Raw genomic sequence first — 23,535 nt, 5'->3', positions numbered from 1 at the left:
ATAGATAGATAGATAGATAGATAGATCTTTAGATGTCATTGCTACGTGTGTAATGAAATTAAAAGTCCTGCCTAGTCAGTGCAACATTCATCACCTTAGAAAAAAAACTTTCTACTTAAAATAATAAATGATACATAAAACTACATAAAAAGGTGCTTCAATGTGTATTAAAATAGTCAAAAAACCAGAGAAATAATAACAAAGAAATTTTTTTTTGAAGTGGGACACAAAAAATTTGGTTAAAACACCAAAGTGCAGTCATTGGCATACATTTGGTTTGTTAAAATATTTTGTTTTTTATCATTTTTTTTTACTTAAGGATAAATTCAGAAATGTTTTTATGTTAATATTAAAGTGCTTAAATCAGATATAAATTTGCATCGTTACATGTACTTTTTTCCAGGATGAATACATATATTTAAGTATTGAGATATGCACAGTATGTTTTTATAGTTGAAAGTATTTTAACATTATTTTACTTGATATAGGAAAATGTTGTAGTCTGTGTGCATAGTTCATCGGATTCTTTGCAACTGCAGTTAATGACGAAGACCTGCTGTAACCTGTATATTTTAACTCACGGTCACATGATGCCCTCTAGGGGATTTTCTTTGTCATAACATTTTCAGCACGGTCTAAAGATATTGATTTTATTTGTTCCTTTGCTATGCTTTCTTTCTTTCTTTCTTTCTTTCTTTCTTTCTTTCTTTCTTTCTTTCTTTCTTTCTTTCTTTCTTTCTTTCTTTCTTTCTTTCTTTCTTTCTTTCTTTCTTTCTTTCTTTCTTTCTTTCTTTCTTTCTTTCTTTCTATATTTTTGCAATGGTGATAGAGTTCCATTTTCACCATCAAACACTATCAAGCAAGATTGTCTTTAAAATTGGGAAAGTTGCTCATTTTATTTACTTGATGTTATGTACAAAAGCAAACAAAAAATTTTTTCGTTCTCGCCCCGTTTCAACTCTTTTTCATCTCTTTTATATTTTGCTTTCAAATATCGATCAATGAAGAATTTTTTTTAAAGCCACGGAGGGGGGGCTTTAATTTGAAAGCGCAACCCGGATGTTGATGAATCAAAGAAGCCTAAAAGCGGAAACACAGCGCAACAGTACCAAATAGATATTGCACAGTGTTGCTTTTATTACTTCCTTTAAATTTCAACACATGTTTCGGACCGGTTTGTTTTAGGAGGTGAATGGAGAAAATGTTTTTGGTGACTTTCACTTTTTTCTTCTCAAATTTTGCTCAGAGTATTTGCCTAAATGTTTCCAGACCCAACATCGTCATGGTAATGAGTGATGCTTTTGTGAGTATTACTTTAAGTTAAGTTCCGTTTTAAATTTTCCGCAGCAACTGTCTGTGTGTTATTTCATGTTTTGCTATAACCTTTGCTTTATTGCAGTTTAATTCGTTGGGTTTATGTGTTGTTGTTGTTTTCAATCTTAGGATGGGCGATTGTCTTTTGATCCTGGAAGCAAAGTCGTGCAGCTGCCTTACATCAACTACCTCAGACAGCTGGGCTCCACCTTTCTGAATTCTTACACCAACTCCCCCATCTGCTGCCCCTCCAGAGCAGGTAAGTGATCTGCTGTTGAGTGAGTTGTGAAATCAAAAAGCATTGGATTTCACCCCCTGGTTTCTTCCCAGCCATGTGGAGCGGTCAGTTTGTTCACCTCACACAGTCATGGAACAACTACAAGTGTTTAGAGGCTAACGCCACCACATGGATGGATTTACTGGAAGAGAATGGATACCTCACTAAAATGATGGGAAAGTTGGACTTTACATCAGGGAGTCACTCTGTCAGGTATTGTCAAATTAGAGGAAAGTTTTATATTTATTAAGCGATATTTGTGCAACGAAAACAGTCTGAATTGTCATTTATTGAGCTTTTGCAATCAACTTCCTCTTTATGAATGCGTCCACTGCAGTAACCGGGTTGAGGCGTGGACACGAGATGTCCCGTTCCTGTTGACCCAGGAGGGTCGGCCTGTTTCTCAGCTCGTGGGGAACATGTCCACCATAAAGGTGATGAAGAAGGACTGGCAAAACACAGATCAGGCGTCACAGTGGATCCGTCACAGAGCCGCCTTCTCAAATCAGCCTTTTGCTCTTTATCTCGGCCTCAATTTACCTCATCCATATAAAACGGAATCCCTGGGACCTACTGCTGGTGGATCCACCTTCCGTAGCTCACCATACTGGCTCTCAAAGGCACGGTTACTTTTTTTTTAGATTGTTTTAATTTTTATTGTTCTAGCCAAATCAGTTTTCTACTTGTATCATACTGATTTACAGTTTGGTTGTACACAGGTGTCACACGAGCTTGTCTCTGTGCCTAAATGGCTGCCGATGGCTGCCATGCACCCTGTCGATTACTACTCAACCCTCACCAAAAACTGCAGCGGGGATTTTACTGAGGAGGAAATCAAAAGCATCCGCGCCTTCTACTATGCCATGTGTGCAGAAGCAGATGCCATGCTGGGTTCGTTTGACAGCCAGAAATTGCAAGAGGTGGAAGAGGTTTAAGGAGATGGCCAAATGACATATTTACTGAAAGCAAACAAGCGAGAAAAGTTTTTTTTTAAAATCATTTCTAAGTACTGTAACTTGTAAACAACGCAATCCTTTCATGTACATGGAAAACAGTGTTTTTTAATGCTATTTTACAACAGTAAGATGACTTTAGTTGTGTGCTTGCAATACATACTGTATTATATTAACAGTATGTTGTGTATTTAGTGATTCATAATGTAAATTATGAAGTTTTTCTGTAGTTTTTCTCTTAACATAGATACTCAGCTATAGCTCTTTTTTGCTATATTTTGAATTTGTGGTTATTGCTTACAAGTTAAAAATGTTAGCTGATTCTAAGCTGAGAGCCATACTGACTTTTCTGTCTCTGTGCCATCAGGGGAGGTGATTTCAGCCCTGAGAGAGTCCAAGCTGCTTAGCAACACAGTTGTGATCTTCACCGCTGACCACGGAGAACTAGCTATGGAACACAGGCAGTTCTACAAGATGTCAATGTTTGAAGGCAGTTCCCATGTCCCTCTGCTCGTCATGGGGCCTGGATTGATGTCAGACCTGCAGGTCAATCAGCCCGTCTCTTTGGTTGACCTCTATCCCACTGTGCTGGGTAAGTGGGAAGGCTGGAAGCATATGCAAATCATCATACTCAGGCTTAAAATCTATGTGTAATTAAAGAAAGGAAGATTTAAATTGTTTTTATCTGCTGTTAATACAATAGATCTTTGGTGTTTTGCAGAAATTGCTGATATTTCAGCATTAAGCCATCTGAGCGGCTACTCCCTTCTGCCTTTAATATCCAAGTCCAGAGGTATTTCAAAGAAGCAGCATCCAGGCTGGGTTTTAAGTGAATACCACGGTTGTAATGTGAACGCCTCTACATACATGCTTAGAAGTGGTCAGTGGAAATACATTGTCTATTCAGATGGGATCAGTCTCCCACCACAACTTTTTGGTGAGTTCTCAAAACAGCAATGTCCACAAAACGTTTTTTTTTTTTTTTTTTTGAATGAAAAACTAATCACGCCTTATAACTTCCTCCATCCTCCTTCTTTAGACCTTTCGCTGGACAAGGATGAGCTTCACAATGTGGTTCATAAATTCCCAGATGTGCAGTCGCGTCTGGAGAGTTTACTACGCAGCATTGTTGACTATCCGCAAGTCTCTTCAACGGTCCATTTGTACAATAAAAAAGCATTTGGTAAATGGCGATGGGGTTTGGGAAAAAACTACAGCCATGTTATTGCTGGACTTAGGTGGCATGTGGACTGGCAAAAAGATGTGTTAGCTCATGAGAAAGCTATTGAAACATGGTTAAATGGCACCTTATGAACATTTTAAATCAATACTAATGGTGACTTTTAAAAGGTCTATTTTGATTTAACCTTTGCTCAAGCATGTTTTACAGTAAAAGCTCTTGTAAAGCTTTATGTCTTATGATTAAAAAAAAGTAAGATTTTTATGTAAAGAAATATTTTTAAAAGATATTTTCCAAAATGTTTTAAGCTTTTAGTCTTGCACTAACTTCAAGTTATACAATTTTTGTGTCCGTGCATATTGTGTGCTTTTTTTGTAAAAAATAATAACACACTATGACCATATTACTGTTTTAATATTTTTTATTTATCTATTTATTTTTCCATTAAAAAATCAAAAACGAACAAAAAAGTCTACCCATGAACCGAACGTAATCAAATGTATGCACGCGGCAGGCCAAACGGGGCTTTTATTTTGAAATAAAGTTATCTGGCTCTAGTTTTGCTCTTTCACTTCCGTGTCATTCTGGTGAGCCTGTGCAAGTGTACAACGTAAATAGGTGGTGCGAACTTTGACAGCGACTGTCAAAAGTTCCTTAACTAGTTTATCAAACAAAATCGTTTGCTAAAATAGTTAAAAATTAGGTTCACCTTTTAAATTAGCTTAACTACTTTATTAGCATCGGATGCTACACAGTGGTTATCTGGCTAACACACACACCACTGTCATCTATGAAGTAAGTTATTTATTTCTTTATCTAAGAATGACATTAGATTAGAAAAAGTTTAACATGTAAAGTTAGAAAATAACTTCGAACTGTTTTATCGTCATGTTGGTCGTTACCACTAAGCTATTATTCGATCATGCTAGCAATGCTGAGTTTTTTCTGTTTATTTCTTTCAGATGTCGAGTAAAGAAGTGAAAGCTGCACTGAAAAGTGCCAGAGACGCCATCAAAAACAAAGAATTCAAAGAGGCCTTAAAGCATTGCAAGGTAAATAGTCTCTAAATTGAAATGTTATTCCTCACCCCTCCTGCTGTAACGTCACGAGGGTGTTTTAAACTAAAGCTGAATGTTTTCTCTCTAATATTGTTTTTAGACTGTCTTGAAACTTGAAAAAAGTAATTACAATGCGTGGGTATTCATCGGCCTGGCCGCCTGTGAGCTGGAGCAAACGGATCAGTCCCTGACTGCTTATAAGAAAGCAATAGAACTGGATCCAGAGCAGCTGCTGGCCTGGCAGGTGAGCTGAACCATATGATGATCCATTCATGCAGATTATCTCACAGGTTTGAACCTGTCGGCATGACAGTAGATCATCTATAGATAAAAGTTTCCTGGATCTTATACCTTACTTTTGTAGGGCTTAGCAAATCTTTATGAAAAGACGGATCAGTGGGATTTCAAAGTGGAGCTGCCTAATGTGTACCAGAAGCTTGTAGAACTGTATTCAAGGTAAGTCTTGAGTATATTATTTTTAAATATTTGATTTCAAAACGATCACTACTTACCACTTAAAAAAATCTGGATTTTCTTTAGCAGTTGATGTTAATTTTATTTCCCCTTTTTGTACAGTTCAGATAAAAACAAATGTTATGACATGATCAAAAAGCTGTCCGATATTTATCAGTCTGACAGAGAACAAATAAAGGTATGTAATAAAAAAAAAGATGAATACACGTGTTCTGAAGTTAACAGTTTGAAAATGAGTTGATGCTTTTGTTTCAAAACAGTTGGCAAAGGTTTGGCAGCAGCTAATTCAGCTAAAGGAGGAAGACGGGGTGGAGAAGAAAGAGCTGGTGAAGCTGTTGAAAGACATGATCCAACTCCTTTCAGAAAGTCTGAATGAGACGGAGCAGGACAATGGAACTCACCAGCATGTAAGAGGACTTTAAACTCAACAATAGGATTTTTGATTTGGCATAAAACTGCATAATTATCCCCTAAACAGAGCATAGATTATAATGCATTTGTCACACATGCATATCAACAGATCACATAATTTTTCTTATTGATGCACATACGTAACGTTTTTTTTCTTTATTGGTGTTAGTTAATTGCAGCATTTGAGAAAGCCATGGCTCTCGTTGAACCTGTGCCAGGAGAGGAGCACAAGAAGATATCAGCTGATTATCTTAAATGTCTTTCCAAGGTGAGGTCTTCCCTCCTTTTGAAATGAGAGAAACTTTGAAGGAGTTTTAGAAAGGTGCTCCCGTATTCATAGAGATTTATTTTTTCTGATTTTTTTCCCCCTGCAGCTGCCGTGCGAAGAAGCCAAAATAAAAGAAGCGTGTGAGTCTGTGCTCTCCCTGTATCCCAACCACAGCTATCCCCTTGAGGTCCTTTGCGGTCACTACCTCAAAACAGGTAGAACATTGTTCTTATGAAAAGTTTTTAGCTGAGCATTCTTACCAATGTTGAAGCTTACAGACCCGCTCCAATCATCTTTTGATCTATTTTAAAAGCGTTACCAGTGGTCTTTCAATTATGATTATGCCATTTTTAGGCAAAATCAGAAAACCTGTGTCGTTTTCCTGGACATAGTTTCTGCAGAGCGGCAGTAGTTCATTAGAAATTAGTCTCTGAGTTGTGTGCGGAGCCATTGGCGCCTATTCCCTTCCCTGTTGCCAAGAGCTTGCTGTTCACGCGCGCTCCCACTAGGTTACAGCCCCCCACACCCCCAAGCTAACACTACTAGTCCAAGAGAATTACTGTCCAGTTTTTTTCCAGCTCTGAAGAGGAAAATAAAGACGTACATGGATCTATTTGTCTGCAAGTGGATGCATCAGAATGGAGTGGAGCTGGGAGCTTCTGGAAGCCCCCACTCCATCTGGATGAAGCTCATCTGCTGGACTATTTAAATATTTATATATATCCGCCATCATCAGAAAAATGTTAAAATAGAACAGGTTAAAAATGCCCAAAACCCAGTTTTAATTCGAGCGGGTCTTTAAAGGTTTTTAAACGAACTTGCCAAGAGGAAAGGAAAATCTACTTTGCTAATTTAATACATTTCCCTGTCTGTTAAAAAAAAAGCCTCCCTGCTCTCTGGCTCTGGGGGCCTCGCGGCAGTCCTGCTGGCCCTGGCCTGGGTGGCGGTCTTGGTCGCCCGGGGGGCGGTTGTTCCCTGCCTGTTCCCGTGTGGCGTTGGGGGAATTCCGGCTGCCGCTGCTGCTGCGGCGGGGGTCTGGGTGTGGGGGTGGCTGGGCGCTCCTCCTCCTTCTTTTCACATTCCACCATCCATTTTAGAAGAACATAAACACTCAACTGAGCACAGGTGTTAGCTCACCTTTGCACTTATAGTTTGCATGATTGAATGAATGAAAGACTTCACACTAGTTGGTTTAAAGGCATAGGTATGCGTTCGTGAACACTATCTGTTTTGTGTGCATGTTGACATGTGAACATTTTTTGCAGCTAGCAGGTGTGTTGATAATATTTGATTGTGTGTGAACAGGCCCCGCCCTTTTTGTACTACATTTGAACTGTACCGTAATGATAAACAACCAGTAAACCTGTCTGCTCTATGCTGCTTCATGGTCTTACCCCCCCTCTCACTATCACCCCCCCCCCCCCCCCCCCTCTGACATCCCTCTCTCTTCTTCCCTTCTTTCCTTTTCCGTCCGGTCCAACACCAAAGATTTTCAATCATGGTTGAAATGAATAAAGTTTGGCCTCAATTACAAAAGGGGTTTATTCAGACATACCTTTGGTTTGTCTGAAGATTAATAACCCCTCTTGTTAAAGTAAAATATGTCCAACACAAGAGGCCCTCAGCTCTCATCTGTCTGCCTAGCTTTTGGACAGGACAAGTTAAAGTTTCTGCTATATTTAATTTTAATATTGTTTGTATCCTTCAAAATAAATCTTCCTCTAAGAGAAATATCAATTGGAACAAAGCAAGTACTTGCGAGTGACGAGGAGTTTTCTTTGTGTTTTTACAACATTTCCAGGTTTCACTTCTAAATCTTCAGCAGGACGATCATAACAGCAAATCTCTGCTGTGATTTTATGGTCAGAACATTATGTCCTGTTGTTGAATATGGGGATTAGCCTAAATAGTATTTTTCCCTTTTTAAAACAAAAATCTAGAGATAATTATGGCTAACTCTTGCTTAATACGTTAAAAACGGCACAAAATTTTAGACCATTTTTGTCGAACATTGCTTAGCAGCTCAGTTTCTCTAATTATATGTTATTTTATTTTCAGGTAATATGGATGAGAATGCAGTCAGTTGTTTCTCAAGGCTCCAGGATTTAGCCCCCAACAGTGGTTTAAGTCACTTGGGTTTGGGTACTAAATCACTCCAAGAGGGAAGGTACAATGATGCCATAAACAATCTAACAAAAGGTTTGTTTTTATCTGAACGAAGTATTCTACTACATCTCTCTTTCTATGTGTTTTCACTTCTCTGATAACTATGCTCTGTCTTTTAGGTCTAAAGCGAATGAGCTTATCAACAGGATGGTGTAGCCTGGCAGAGGCTCAGTTTAAAACACACAGATACTCCGATTGTGCCGTGTCATGCTCCCAGGGTTTGTCCCGCTTTAATTTTGGTTGCTGTGTAATGTTGTGTGGAAAATAGGTCGTCATTAGGACATTATATGCATCATCTCCACTTCTTTTGGAAATTCTAGGTTACTCATTTAATGCCGCATTTCTGTCAACGTTTCATTCCATCAGGTTTGAAAGCTTGTGAGGATGAAAAGCTGAGGAGCAAACTTCTCAGTCTGAAGTTGCAAGCTTTAGTGAAAAGTGGAGAAGAACGTGCAACAGATGAGGCTCTAGACACATTTTCACAGGTAATTTTATTATTAAATGCTCTGTTTTTGTTCTGTAGTCTTGGATATTTTGCATTTAAATTCCAGCAACAGAATTTGAAAGACGGACAATAAACATCATCATTTAAACTGTTTTTTGTCGAGTCTAGCTTCCACATGTACGGGTTTGTCTGCCACAGATTCTTACTTAATAGTAAAACCGTTGCCTCAAGTTTTTGAATCCTGTAGCGTGATTTATTTCCATTTCTTCATATTTCTTGTCAAGCTTGTAAAGCTGGCAAATTACTTTTTTAAAAGCAAAAATGTCACATAAATATTAGTAGGAAAACATGTTATGTCCTAATGTCTATTACAGCAGTGTTTTTCAACCAGTGTGCCGCGGCACACTAGTGTGCCGTGGGAGATGGTCAAGTGTGCCGTGGAAAATTGCCCTCATTAACTGATCTAAAAGCATTTCCCATCTCCAGGAAATCATCTCTTTGTTCATCCAAACAGGTCCTGATAAAACACTGAGTAGTTAGGAATATAAACGATCATAAAATCCTTTTTTCTTTGTGTTTATTTGATTCTATTAAAGACATTTTGATAAGAATGACGGTAACGCGAAATAGCTGCAGCTGTGTAAGGAAAAGTCCCGCCCCTTTAACTGTCTCCACCAATCATTCTTGAAGGCTTAATCACATGTCATCAGTCTGACCAATCAGAAGTGGTTAAAGTCTCCACTTCCTTGTTCCAATTTAGCTCATAACTCAGTCAGTTCCGACAAAAACACCAGCTAAAGCTCGTCTTTAGTGGTGTAGCTTTCCACAGAATCCGGTATCAGACCGTGGAACAAGTGAACAAAACCATGAAGCTCAGAGACGCGAGTCTTTCTGCCGTTTTCTCGCAGTTTTCACACTACATCTCCCATGATGCATTGGCTTAAAGGGACAGCGTCTTGAAAACACAACGAACATACAGTTTGTATGTAACTTAACTTTTATTACATCTTTTAGAAAAACATCTGCAACTTCCTGCTTTTTCTGCCACAATTATCACAAAAATGCACGTCAGATTGCCGGGGGGGGGCTGTAGATCAAAACAGACTATGAGTTTCTGCTTTTTTTTTTTTTTTTTGGGGATGCTGGTGTGCCGCAGGATTTTTGTCAAGGTTAAAGTGTGCCGTGGCTCAATAAAGGTTGAAAAACACTGTATTACAGCATAAATAATTGAATAATAAATCCAAGCATTTTGTAGTACTTCCTCTTCCATTATAGTGTTGCCTTTGCCTTGCATTTTTCTAATAATGTTGGACATATAAAAAGAAAACTGAGATTGAAATGGCGTTTTGAGTCTTTCTTAATTCAAATCGTTGTGAATCAGTATCAGATAAAAAAAAAAGCCATTTGGAAAAACCTTGTAGTTGTTACGTACAAACTCTAATCAGTGGATCACCAGCTCCCTGCTCTGCTCCACTCTGATGCCTCCACTTGCAGACGATTAAAGATCCACGTCTTTGATTTCCTCGTCTGAGCTGCCATCTAGCTCAAAACTGTACGGCTGGACAGCTCCAATACTTCCACGCCAGCCGTCACGCTGACATATCAGAGGCAAATTGAAAAATTGAACTCCTGCCGCTCTCCAGAAACTATGTCCTAGAGAACGAAAGTTTTTTTCTAATTTTGGCTGAAACGTCATACTTAAAAGACCACTTTTAAAATAGATCAAAAGATGATCGGAGTGGGACTTTAAATAAAAGCAACCCAGCATGAGACCAATTAAATATGTCCTTTTAATTTAACTTTATTTGATAAACTGTGACTTGGGGCGTTAAAAGGCAGGTGGAGAACCGTGGTTGATGCTAAAACTCTTGGAAACAATAAATAAAAAACTAATGAAGTCAAAGTGCTGGTTCAGAGTAACTTATATATGTTTTTATTGTAAGCAAAATGTCAGATTTTCCTCTACAAAACCTAAATGTGTATGCTTTCAGATTCCAGAGGCTGAACAGGACCCGTCAATGCTAGCCCTTAAAGGATACGCATACCTTAACAAAGGACAGATTGACAGAGCCCTCCAGGTGAATTTAAGATTAAATCTATGCCTTACATGTTTTAGTTCATAAAAATGTAAAACATACAGTCCCTTAATCCTGCAATAATGTGGTACAAATGAATGGATTCTTTTGGTAGGTGTCATCGGAGCTGCTGGATTCCAATCCAGACCTGGTTGAAGGATTAGCACTGAGGGCTCTCGCATACTTAGCTGAAGGTCAGCAGCAGTTAGCAGAGGAAAGGTACAAACTAACACTATTAAGAGGCACATCACTGTGTGTGTGTGTGTGATTCTTGTGACATTGTTATTGTTTCTTTCTTTTCTTTTGTAGTTTGCTAAAGGCTGTGAGCCATAGTCCAAACACTGGAGAATATTATTTCCTGCTTGGAAAACTCTACTGGGAAATGGGGCCAGAGACTCGCAAAGACAGAAGCAAAGCCCACACACACTTTTTAAAGGTTTTCAAAAGAATGATCAGGACTTCAGCTAATTTATGAAAAGCAACACAATGTATTGATGTTTAGACGTGATCGTCATTCTGATCGGGTTTTGTCCATCCCAGGCTGCAAAGTTTGACCCACACCTTGGCTGTGCCTTTCGCTATCTTGGCCATTATTACCGGGAGGTGGCCGGTGACCGCGGCCGTGCTCAGGGCTGCTATAAGAAGGCCTTTGAGTTGAACGGTGACGATAATGAGTCGGGAGCTGCATCAGTGGACCTCAGTATAGAGCAAGGAGACATGGTGCGGAGCCCATGGGTGTAAAGTTAAAACAATATTATCACCTTACTGTAATTGATCCTCTTCTTCCCTATTTTCCATTTCCCATGAATCCACAGGAGACTGCCTTAAGGATTCTTCAGTCTGTGACTGAGAAAGCCACTCCAGGTTCAGCTAAATGGGCCTGGATGAGGCGCGGCCTGTACTACCTGAAAGTTGAAGAACATCAACAGGCTGTAGCTGAGTAAGAATCAGCAAAGAATGTGTTTTTACTTTTGATTTTTTTTTTAGCAGAGGAGCACAAACTTAATAATTATCCTTCATGTGTGTAGTTTGCAGGCAGCTTTAAGAGCAGACCCTGAGGACTGGGTTTGCTGGGAGTGTTTAGGTGAGGCATATTTGAAGAGGCGGAGCTTCACGGCAGCTCTCAAGGCCTTCGGCAGAGCTCATCAGCTTCAGCCGTCCTCCATCTACAGTGTCTACCAAGCAGCTGCTATCAAACAGACTCTGGGGAAGTTTAAGGAGGCTGCTGCGGAGTATTTGCTAATCACAACCAAGCAGGACTATGTTCCAGCTCTTAAAGGTGTCTGTTTTCTGATGCATCTTAAACATGAATCTCATGTGTCATTGTCATACTTTCCTGAGGCTACATGTTAAAATAAATGTGTGTAACCCAAATTTAGGCCTTGGTGAGTGTCAGCTGTCTCTTGCAAAAAGTTTAATGGAGGACTGCAGAGATGGTGGAGCAATTGATCTCATCGAGAAAGCCATTCAAAACCTTTTCAGGTAATGGCAGGACATTTACTGAAGTTGCACCTCAAGGAAAACCTTTTGATTTTTGATTCCCCTGTTTCATTTATCCTTTCTCTTATGGCGTTTCTTCAGGGCTGTACAACTGCGACCAGATCTGTCTTGTTTGTGGAAGCTACTGGGAGACGCTAGTACTGCAGTCAGCATTGTTTCTCCAAACCGAGCCCAGGTTTTGGTGCCAGCCTCACTAGCAGGTTTAGACTCCAGCTCCCAGGCTAACAGGCTGAACCAGGTCCAGATGCTTAAAGTTGGTGAGCGGTAGGTTCAATCCTATGGATTCACAGATGACATTGAAGTTGTTTCAACATTATTCATTTGCTTTAATTTAGTGGGATTTTGTTTCAGATGTTATGCTCGTGCTTTAAAGCTAATGCCTGAAGCTCCCAGCCTTTGGTACGATCTTGGACTTAACTATTACCGTCAGGCTGCTAGCCAATCTGCTCTCACAGAGGAAAACCAGAACTCTCCATCTCAGGACTTGGAGAAAGCCCATCAGGTAACTCAAACTCTGCTATTTTAATACTTTCGGCATGATTTTGCTTTTAGATTTTTCTCAAATATTTCCTTTTTTCCCCCCCTTCAGTGTTTGAAAAAGTCAATCATGATGGACAGTGGAAACTATAGCTACTGGAATGCACTGGGAGTGGTTTCAATGAACAAAGGTATTACAATTCTAGTAAATAAAGAATCTCAAGTTTTATGTCATCTCCTTTAAAAACAAATTATTAATTGTCCATTTACAAAAAGAGTTTGTTTACTTCCCTGCATTAATATAGGAAATGTCTTATTTAAGTCTAAGAAATGTGTTAAAAATGTACTTTTAATCTTTATTTGAGGTCTGGAGAACTTTGCTTTGGCTCAGCATTGTTTCATCAAGTCCATCCAAGCTGAACCAAACGTATGTTTAAATAGCGAATACAACATTTGATTTTTACTTAAATCCAGACCATTTTATGTGACTTTGGAATGTCTTCATGCAGAATGTTGTTGCTTGGACAAACCTTGGCACCCTGTACTTGAAGAAGGAAAACATAGAGGTGCGTTGGTGTGACCCATCCCATCTTGATGTGTTCTTTTGATTTCATTCAAGCTGGTTGACATTTGAAGTGTGTTCTTTTTGTTGTAGCTTGCACATGAAGCCTTCAAGATTGCTCAGTCCTTAGAACCCCTATATGTCAACTGCTGGATTGGACAGGTACACACCACACTACTAGACTGTACTTTTTTAAATTACATGTACAGACACAATTCTGTCCTAATGACACTATCATCATGTTGTTTATAAGCTTTAACTAAAGTAATGGGTTTTGGTGTTTACATTATAGTATATATGCTAATTATAGATCTTCTTTTGGGCTTCCTCTAGGCGCTGATAGCAGAAGGTGTGGGAAGCTACGACACCATGGATCTTTTCAGGCACACCACCGAACTCAGCACTCATGTGGGTAACATCCCGAAAGTGCTCTTATTGTAAAACCCTCTCATGCTTGAGGCAGACATTCTCTGAAGAATTTTCAGCTTCTTGCAGCTACTAAGAAAAACCATAGATGGTGTTAAGCATCGATGATGTGTCTCCGTCATCATTTGTTTCAATATCTTTCACTGTCAGATGGAGGGAGTGAAGGGTTATGCCTACTGGGTTTGCTCCACCATGCTGGATAAGAGCAATAGGAACACTGAGCTTTACCGCTACAATATTGTGCAAATGAATGCAATCTCTGCTGCTCAGGTGGCTCTCAGCAAATACACAGGTGCGTTGTGATTCTGTGCAGATGGTCACACAAGAGCATACTGCCTTTGCTTCACGGGTACGTTGGGATTTTTTGTCAAATTATTGTCTTATTTGCTTTTCCACACAGAGAGAATCCAGTCTGACCCCGAAGCTTTTACTATGCTGGGCTACCTTAATGAGCATCTGCATCTGAACAGGCAGGCCCTACAGGCTTATCAAAGGTAGAGATGAACAGAGAGCCGATTGAAATGTTTAGAAATCTCCCTTTTTTAATTGAAATTCTCCTCGCAGAGCGGTTGAATTGCTTCAGTCCACGCCGTCCTCAGAGGAACTGGCTTTTTCTCTTGGCAATTATGGCCGTGCTTTGTGGTAATGCCTTTGTCATTATGATTCACATGAACCACTTCTAAATAAATTTATTACATGCCCAGAATTTGTACGATTCACTTTATCTCCTGCAGCAACTTAGGTCAATTGGAGGAGGCCGTACGTGCTTACAATTCCACTCCACTGCAGGATCTCAGCGACCTGGTTGGGCTTGCTTTGGCCTACTGCAGGTCAGGACTCCTCCAGGAAAGCATCGCAAGTAAGGAGTGGGACATAACGCTCTAACAGGTTGTTTGTTTGATGGTCAAGGCGTGGAGTAAGAGTACAAATATGTATCTTGCAGCATATGAGCGTGCCTTGGCTGTGGCTTCCAGTGAGAAAGAGAAGGCTTACTTATTGACGGCTCTGGCACTACTGCAGCATCGGCACGGCAACCTGGACTCTGCCAAGACTCTGCTGTTCAAATGGTGAAACTGAACACTTGTTTTTACTACATCAACCCCAGAGAATGACTTTTTTTATTTAAAATTTATCCTGTTACATTCAAGTGCCTGAATTTACAACCTATCTAAAACTCAACCTTGTAAAAGTTGTTTTATTTATTTGAAAAACGTTTTCTGCTCCTTGAAGACGTTAACTTTATATTATTATATACTGTTTATTCTATGGCCATTGTCAGTCATTTGGTCGTCCCAGAAGGGAAAGGCAGTTTTCTTTTAAACTTTAGAATTTTTTTATTTCTTGTGTCAAATTTTTTTGTGTCCATTTTTCCTAAAAGTGACACAATTAAGCAAACTTCACAAGTTAATTATGTCCTTAAAATATTAGAAACCAGTGAAAAATTGTATTTTTAGCATCAGAAGTTTGAACATGTGCCCAATTATTGTTTGTCCAGTTTGGATTAGCAAAGGACATGCATATTACAGAAGTTGAGATTGTGACAACACTTCACATAAAACTGTTTTGTAGGAAAAATCCTTTTGTCAAAAAACATGTTTTGGTTTGTTATTGTACAAATGTCAGCTCAGTCTAAATGCATGTAACCTCTCTGATCCCAGCTCGATGTTAAAGGAGCCAATCTCCGAGTCTTTGCTGTGCTTGTGCGCCCTGGGACTGGTCCATAGTGATGCTACGTTAGCTGCTGCTGCCCTGGCTGAGCTTCTGAAGCAGGATTCCACCTCGGAAGGGGTTGTGCAGCAGCAGTGTCTGCTCACCTGCGCCCTGCTAGCCCTGCGGGGCAGTTATGTTGCAGTCCAAAGAGAGGCCTCCAGAGCTGTTCACAGGTATGACGTTTGTAGGATTCAATAGTCATTAGATGGCCTGATTTAAATACAAAAAAAAAAAGAAGAAGAATTCTTCACCACAAACTTACACTTTTTTGAGGGCCTGTTCAAATGTTCCAACTATCTTTCATATGTTTATGAATGAACCCATCAGTCCCTCTGGATGCAGAGGCTGAACAAATTGCGCTGTAGATTTTCTCTGTCATCAGCTCAGCCTCAAGTTTCTCTAACTGGATTTTTATGAAAGTGTTTAATTTCTTTTTTATATCTAACTACAGAAATCCAGGAAACCCATCTTTGTGGGCCCTTCTGTCCAGAGTGGTACCACAGTTCTACCCTAGAAAGGCAAATGTAAGTCAGTCGATGCGTAAAAGGACCAATTTCAGAAAAGCTATTTTAGTTATTACACTAAATTCAGCTGTTTCATCTGTTTCTTTTCTGTAAATACCTGTTTGAGAGATTTTTATTTTTGTTTCATATTGTAGGGTGGGGCTGTAGCTGGTTATGTTGCCTGTCTCTCCAGTATGACTCAAGGAAAGGTATAGGTCTGACTTTTTGTTGTGATTTGAAAGCAACCTTTTATTTTTATCATCTGTTCTCTTCTCTGTAATCCTAAGGTGATGCTATGTTTTACAAAAATATATTTCTGTTCTATAGGTATGCACATAGATTGTGCATACCTCTTCAGGTAAAGTTTTCCATTGCCTCTACTGAACTGACTTTCCTTGTGTGACTGCAGAGGGCGCTGTTGTACAGCGGACTGAACCAGCTGGCTACTGGCAGACACTCTGGAGAGGACAAGTATAAGAATGCTCTGAAGACAATACAGAGAGCTGTGCTGCTCTGCCCAGGTAAACAAACACAACAGATGTTAACCTTCGTACTTCAAAGTTGACGTTAAATGAAAATGTAGGCATCAAGTTGAGCACTATTAAGAATTTATGTAAGATTAGGAACACTGTAGGCACAGTGTTCCTAATATTGAACAATATCTGAAAGGAAAATAAAATTTGAAGGGATATTTGCAAAAACATCTGTATTCATATAGCTTTCAGTTTAGCTCTGCTGTCCCCTCTTTTCTTCAGATGATCCAGCCGCATGGGCCGCATTAATGGCTGCATGTCATACAGAAAACACTTCCTGTTATCTTTCTGGGTCTGCCCCTTGCAGACAGTCACTGGAACACACTCTCATGTCAGTGGTTTCTATGAAAGGTATGTTGACGGATGTATTTTTACGTCTTTGCCTGTGTGTGTGTACGAGGCTGACACGTGTCCCTTCTAGTGCAAAATGTGGAGGAGATTGAGCGCCCCTTAGCTCAGTCTTTGGAAGGCTGGGTACTACAACAGGCTGTGACAGGCCTCATGATGGAGGGGCAGCTGGATCAGGCAGAAGCCCTCTGCACACAGGTGGAACATTACAGTGCATTCTTTTCTTACACGGTCTTTTCCTCCTAGAAGGTAAACGATGCACTTTAATGTCCTCCTGTTTTGTGTTCTCCAGGTTCTCAGTGTGTCCCCTGAACACCCAGCAGTGTTGCTGTCCCTCAGACAGGTGCAGTGTCAGCGACTGCTTTTGGCCAGTCCTGAGCCTGTGCTTCCAGAGGTTGTGCTGGAGCAACTTAACAAAGCTGTTCTAATGAACCCCACTAACCTTGGAGCATGGCACGTGAGTAGATGGGATCTCACCTGTAAATCTGCTTTGATCAACGGTGGCAAAGCAATAGTACTGAAGGAAAGTTATGCTTGAATGTATATTAAAGGTTCAACAAGAAAAATAAAATAGAAATGTCACAGAAACAAAAGATAACCAAAACAGATGGAACTTTAAAAATGTTGAAGCATTAACATTCACATCACTCATTTTTATTGCGGGAATTGTATTCTAAAAATGACCAACAAAAGGTTCAATCTAAAAAGTAGGATTACAGATGTTTTAAAGACCTACTCCAAGGAAAATTGTGTTTTTTGGTTTTTAACCTGTCCTTGTTGCATTTTTCTGATGAGGAAGGACACATAAATTAAGATGATGTTTCTGAGTTTTTCTTTAATCTAATTGTGGTGAATCAGTAGCAGAAAAAAAAGCAATTGGAAAAAGCCTGTAACTGTAAAGCAGCTGCTATAGTCAGTGGGCCATAAGCTCTTTGCTCCACTCCATTCTGATGCATTTACTGGCAGACAAAGAGATCCATAAACGTATTTGTTTTTCTCTTCGGACCTGGCATCTGGTTTAAAACTGTACAGCTGGATCGCTTCAATATTGCTCGCCATTTTTGTTGCACCGGTAATGTGAGTCTGGAAGGGCGATTGACTGTAAGCTATTGGTGGAGAATGTAAAGAGCTGGATCATGGGAAATGAGCGCAGGCTTACTCTGCGCCAACAGTCCCACTCACAACTCAGAGGTGAATATCTGATGAACTCCTGCTGGTCTGCAGAAACTATGTCCTTGTGTTGGCTAAAAATGCCTCATCGTGATTGAAAGACCATTGGAAACACTTTAAAAATAAATCAAAAAGTGATCGGAGTGGGAGTTTAAGGATGTAAAACCCCTCATTACATTAATACACTTCTCAGAAGACATGAACATTTTCACACCGTTTTCTCTTCTTTTTAAACCTCAGGGTTTAAGGTCTGCATTGTAGAATGAAAACCCAGATCTGCTCACGATCTAACATTTATGTAGATTTGGCAAACTAACACATTTTGCACAGAAGATACGGCATGGAGGAGATGGACTGTCAACACTCTACAGCCTCTACAGGACGCAGAGCACAGTGTGCTGTAAAAAACACATGGCAAAAATCATCAAAACAGGGAGAATATAGAGAGGAACCACTGTTTAGCTAAAAGCATCTTAAACTATAGATCAGCAGAAAAATGACATGATGCAATTTTAAATGTAGCGGAATACCTGAGGAGCTGAACTCCAGGCCTTGAGGGCTGCTGTCCCAGTTCCTTTCCAAATGTTCTCGCAGCTTTTTATTAGTAAAACACCTGATTTAGGTGATAATCAGCAGGGATAACTAGAAAACAAGTAGATCCTTAGGGACTGGGTTTTTGCAGCTCTGTCCCATACAATTTCTGATTTACATAGATTCTATACCTCATCAGTTAACAGGTGTTTAAAAACTTTAGATTGGGGTGTAAAGCAGTTATTCATTCTTTAAATCACAATGTCTTACATTTAAAGCTCTTTGTGTCTGCAAGAAACAAAGTCAAATTTAGTTTCACTATTGTGATCATACTACAGATAAGGTTGTTCTATATAGTAAGAATAAAGGTATTATACTTGGATGTCATTTTCTCTATTAACTGTAATTAATTACACTTTTGTATAAGAGTTTTGTTCTTACATACGTTTTCTCCCAAAATTCCTCTTTGTCCACCAGCTATATGGATTCTTCATGTAATTCAGCTATTCATTTGCTGTTCTCTGTTTCTCTCAGTGGTTGGCAGATGTGTATCGAAGTCAGGGGCTCCTGGTTCAGGCAGTGATGGCTTACAGGCAGAGCCTTCAGCTTGCTTCACAGCTCGGTGTGCACAGCTACCAGGTAGCCAGTCTGCTCCGATTAGCTCTGCTAGCTCTAGGGCCCTGTATGGTGAGTCTCTTTGATTACGTCTTTCTTTTAAAAACAATGTAACAGTTTTTATTTTAGCTCAAAATTATGTTGGAAAAAAAATTGTAGAATAACTTTCCGAAGCACTTGTGTTTAGCCAGAGGCCTTTATGGATCTCTGTCAAATGAAAAGAAGCAAACTAGAGGAGGTGAAAGATGAGTGAATATCCAGCTGTGCATCAAAGGATCAGCAGACTTGACAAAGTACAAAAAAATCCATAACATTTGTTGTCTCTTTTTCTCTCAGGGCAAGAAATCCATTTTAAAATCTTTCTCTTTTAAACTGTTTTTTTTCTCACATTTCTTTAGTCTGTGGCTGTAATGCCAAAAAACTTGTGATGCTTAAATGTAACACTGGGCAGTATTGTTGACCTGTTTGGTTCGGATTTATCTTTCAAGGTGGATGTCACAGGAAATGACTGGAAAGACCTGGTGATGGAAGCCACCACTGAGGTCCTCAAACTGGGGTCATTCCCTGTGGCCCACCTTTTCCAAGCCCTGCTCCAGTTTGTGGACAAGATGAATTCGAGGTCAGTGCGTTTCAAGAGCTTACAAAAACTCCTGTTCACGGTGTGCCAAGATGGAGATTACTTTACGCTCTAAGAAAAGTGGTTGGGAACTTCCCTCCCTGAAAGGCTTGGTGCATCTGCATGTTTTAGAAACAATAGAACTGTATTAATCTCACAAGGAGATCTTCACCCACTAGTGAAATTAGTTTCAGTATAAACATTGGACTGTTTAAAACAACTGGACTGAGGGACCTCTCCCCTCTCACACTCCAGATAGGAAGTACCCACCAGCTCTAAGAAGCCAAAATCCCATAGACTTCAATAGAGAAATAAACAGCTACTACTCAGTCATTATATCTGTCAGAATAACCATCCTAACTCTGCTACCATATTTTTTCCTTTTTTCTTTATTGCAAGTTATAAACTGGCCAGTCAGATGTCTCGGTAAAAGTATGTGGTGCCCGCTAGCCCCCACCTCGAATGTTCTAAATGCTTGACACATTCTCCTTAGCCCAATTTCAGTGCTAGAGGTGTCTCAGACTCAGACCAATCACTGCTTACTGGCGTCATCTGGCTCCAATATGGCAGCGTCCGTATTGCAAAAAATGGCGACTGAATTCACTTCATTACGTTGGAGCCGGAAGTCATTTTTTCTATGGGTGACGTCTCACTCACTAAGTCCAGTTATCTGACACAGTCAATGAGTACAACCCAAAACAAGATCAACCAGACAGAAATGCACACATACAGTTCAAGGTTGACTGCGGAGCAGCGCTGAAAAGGTGCCCCTTGCTTAGCGTGGGTGTAGCCGAGTATTTTAGCTTGAGCTCGGGTATGACGACAAACAGGTTTACAAAAAAAAAAAACAGCTTCATGTTTCCAATAGTCTAAACTACAGATCTCAAACTCCAGGCCTTGAGGTCCAGTGTTTTCCAATTAGCCTGCCATTGAAGTTCCCTATTGGCTAGACGAGCCTGATCCAGGTGATCAGCAGCAGATGGGGCTGGATTTATTCAATTCCAGCAGGATGCCGGCCCTCGAGGCCTGGACATTGAGACCCCTGGTCTTAACAGTATTTTATTGTCAACTGGATGTTGTGTCTGTAGGGAAACGAGACGGTTGCTGGAGCGTCTGGTCTACACTTCATCCCAAGACTTCCCGGTGACAGTGGCGCAGGTGGCTAGTTGGTACCTGCTCAGACACTTGCATGCCAAACATGACCAGGAACTCATCGATGTGAGTATGACATTAACCTCGGGTAATGAATTCTTTGCTAGTTAAGAGTCAGGAGATTGTATACGGACAAGCAAAAATTGTGTGAAACACTACTTCTTTAACAGCAAACACATTTTTATCGTCTTTTCTTATGCAGGTGCTTTTGCAACATGCCAAAAAAAAAGACGACCAGAGGCTGCTGGTGTTTCATTCATTACTTAACGGGTCCTAATCCTGAATGATGCAACATCGCTGTTGTCTGCTGCTGAGGTGCAAGGCATTAATAGCAAAGACACAGTTGGTTTCATACAAAAATAAAACTTTATTAGTTTTGCTTGATTTCTTTTTTTTTTTAATTCTACAAGTTAACTCCCTGAGACAAAAAAAACAGATTTCAACATGGGATGTACGAAACATTAAGGTGAAAATAAAAGCTTTTTGCATTGTGTATAGATTCTACCGGTAATTTATATATAGCACACAACCACATTAGGTTTCTTGTACATATGCATAGCATATATATCAGGTTTCAATAAATGTAAACTTATTATCAAAAATATATAACATAAAAATATATCAACTTTTATATTAAAACATGAATTACGTACCTTTGCTTAAAGAAACCTTCCATCCTGATTCAAACACCAATGATTATAACAAAAAATTCTATTACAATAATTCTCACTGTACTTTCACGTTGTTTAAATAGCCAAACATTTCAGACCATCACATTTTCTTAATTGGAAAAAGAACAGAAATGCTTTGTCATCAGAGGGCAGATATTTCCCCCACATCCCCAGCATTGTTGTATGATGTGTGGAGAGCTCTGATCCTCCTTTCTTTTGCACAGTGAGCATGCATCCACACCAGGGCCACCGCTACTGGGACTGTTGGCAACAAGCTTTTTAAGTTCATTCTCTGCTGATTTTGGGGCCATTACGATGCCCACAACCTTTATCCTTTTCGGGTCAAAAATGCAGTCCTCCTCCAGGCCGCTCTTCACAGCCTTCATGCCACAGTTGGGAGGTACCCAGGCAGTGTCGTAGCCATTTGAATGCCAGGTGTACTGCATCGGATGGTCGTCCTTATCAATGCGCTTGACCCGGCCGACACGCACCTCCAACTCCAGGACCACACGGTTTAAAGGGTTCTCCTGTAGAGGATAACGTTCTGCCTTTTTCTTATCACGGCTGACGTACACCCCTGGCCCCAGCATTCCTTTTGTTGACGGTACAAAACCGCTGGTAACAATGGAACGTGCAAAGGCTACAGTCGTACCATGGTACATGGTGTAAACCCTCTGGTTTTTAGGATCCTGATTGGCCCCTAATTTCATACCAGGAGAATCATCATCATAAGTGACCTCCCAGCCAAAGAATTGCAATGACATTCTGCTTCACTGCAGGCCTGGAACTCTGGGAAAATAACACAGAAAACAACTTTAGAAACAATGTTGAGGCGTTGCGTGTAACTTTACAAAAAAAAGAAAATAAAAACATTTCATAAGCAATGATTTGATGGAGCAGCAGAAATGTTAAAATGGCCAAATGTGCTTTCATATTAAAGGAATTATACTTAAGGTACAAAAGTAGCCAAAGTGCACTGAACTCTCACCTCTCCACATACTGGAAAGGGAGTGTTCTATAAATATAACACCATGACTCATTCAGAGAGCTAACATTTTAGATCATTCTAAAATGATCACAAAGAATAAGCTAAAGTTCTAATGTGAAGCTAAACGAGTTAAAGTAAATTGTAATTTTTAAAGTCTATATGTTCACACAATATTTGAATGAGCAAATTTCGAAAGTAGGCCTATATAAAACTTTAGTTCTTTGTAGTAACTAAGCTAAACAATAACGTAATGCTAGCTGGATAGCAAACCCTATTCTTTTTAACTGAGAACCGTGCAGAAACGCTCATAAAAAGTAACACATGTCCATTACATTCAATACAAGTAGGTAAAATTTATGCATAGGATGTGTGTGTGTGTATTAGTGTTAATATTCCGAGAACCTACCGTAAGAGGAATCAACCGGTTTCTTTTCTTTTCATATGTTCCAAGTTTCACTTTCAGCCTCTCCCTCCTTCCCAGTTCAAAGTTGACTTTGTACGTGTGTCTTAATTGCATATCCTGTTAATATGCGAACGGCCGGTGCTAATAACGCCAAGGTCGCGGGTTCGATCCCCGTACGGGCCATGAAGTCTTTTATGTTTAATTCAACGGCTTGGTCTTCGACTACGACTCGTGACAGTTTGTACTCGCTCTAATTTTTCAAAATGTATTTAAAGAAAACAGCAAAAACATGTGCCCACACTCATCTATTTCATTCTTCATTTGGGCTTTTACATCTAATTTTAAACTGCTTAGATGGACTCCTATAAGCATCATCAGTTTGGTAGAAGCTTTTCACCCATAAGAAACAAAGCCCTTTTTGTTTTTAACAACACCTTAACTCCAGTAGTGGGCCGTCAGGGTCTTCTCTGAAGGCCTAAAGAATATTAGAATCATGTATTAATTATATTTTAGCCATGCATACTCATTAAATAAATCAAAATCGTCTATTTTATTCCCTTTTTTTTTGTGTTTATGATGGTTATGCTGCTTCCATACATCCATCCATCTTCCTGCCCTTATCCGGGACCGGGCCGCAGGGGCAGCAGTCTAAGCAAAAATGTCCAGACTTCCCTTGCCCCGGCCACTTCTTCCAGCTCCTCTGGGGGGA

At 39.9% G+C, this 23,535-nt stretch overlaps 3 protein-coding genes across 3 annotated transcripts; 2 read left to right on the top strand and 1 right to left on the bottom strand.

The window, feature by feature from the left end:
• The first annotated feature begins 1,062 nt into the window (after nt 1–1,062).
• On the top strand, nt 1,063–4,282 carry arsk (arylsulfatase family member K). The gene is made up of 8 exons (XM_004072459.4): nt 1,063–1,303; nt 1,444–1,573; nt 1,645–1,804; nt 1,929–2,211; nt 2,311–2,482; nt 2,912–3,136; nt 3,266–3,481; nt 3,584–4,282. Exons 1-8 carry the CDS (start codon nt 1,193–1,195, stop codon nt 3,856–3,858), a joined length of 1,572 nt encoding a protein of 523 aa, XP_004072507.1. The 5' UTR covers nt 1,063–1,192; the 3' UTR covers nt 3,859–4,282.
• A 52-nt stretch (nt 4,283–4,334) lies between these two features.
• ttc37 (tetratricopeptide repeat domain 37) lies at nt 4,335–21,148 on the top strand. Its single transcript, XM_004072652.4, has 41 exons — nt 4,335–4,519; nt 4,687–4,776; nt 4,883–5,026; nt 5,147–5,238; nt 5,359–5,434; nt 5,517–5,663; nt 5,837–5,935; nt 6,042–6,150; nt 7,994–8,134; nt 8,221–8,319; nt 8,468–8,586; nt 10,538–10,624; nt 10,737–10,840; nt 10,931–11,057; nt 11,162–11,341; nt 11,437–11,561; nt 11,650–11,900; nt 12,001–12,103; nt 12,203–12,385; nt 12,473–12,623; nt 12,711–12,789; nt 12,964–13,025; nt 13,108–13,164; nt 13,254–13,322; nt 13,494–13,568; nt 13,737–13,878; nt 13,987–14,080; nt 14,151–14,228; nt 14,321–14,445; nt 14,530–14,653; nt 15,245–15,469; nt 15,748–15,820; nt 15,955–16,008; nt 16,209–16,320; nt 16,555–16,683; nt 16,754–16,878; nt 16,973–17,137; nt 18,916–19,068; nt 19,485–19,615; nt 20,701–20,830; nt 20,967–21,148. The coding sequence occupies exons 1-41, from the start codon at nt 4,469–4,471 to the stop codon at nt 21,039–21,041; spliced, it is 4,755 nt and encodes a 1,584-aa protein (XP_004072700.2). The 5' UTR covers nt 4,335–4,468; the 3' UTR covers nt 21,042–21,148.
• A 4-nt stretch (nt 21,149–21,152) lies between these two features.
• LOC101169368 lies at nt 21,153–23,535 on the bottom strand. The gene is made up of 2 exons (XM_011479297.3): nt 22,830–23,535; nt 21,153–22,224 (listed from the first exon to the last, which is right to left on the bottom strand). Exon 2 carries the CDS (start codon nt 22,197–22,199, stop codon nt 21,546–21,548), a length of 654 nt encoding a protein of 217 aa, XP_011477599.1. The 5' UTR covers nt 22,200–22,224; nt 22,830–23,535; the 3' UTR covers nt 21,153–21,545.

Source organism: Oryzias latipes, chromosome 9 (assembly GCF_002234675.1).
Source record: "Oryzias latipes chromosome 9, ASM223467v1".
Lineage (NCBI taxonomy): Eukaryota > Metazoa > Chordata > Actinopteri > Beloniformes > Adrianichthyidae > Oryzias > Oryzias latipes.
Note: the sequence above shows the minus strand (reverse complement) of the source record. Positions and strands in the feature narration are given on the sequence as shown.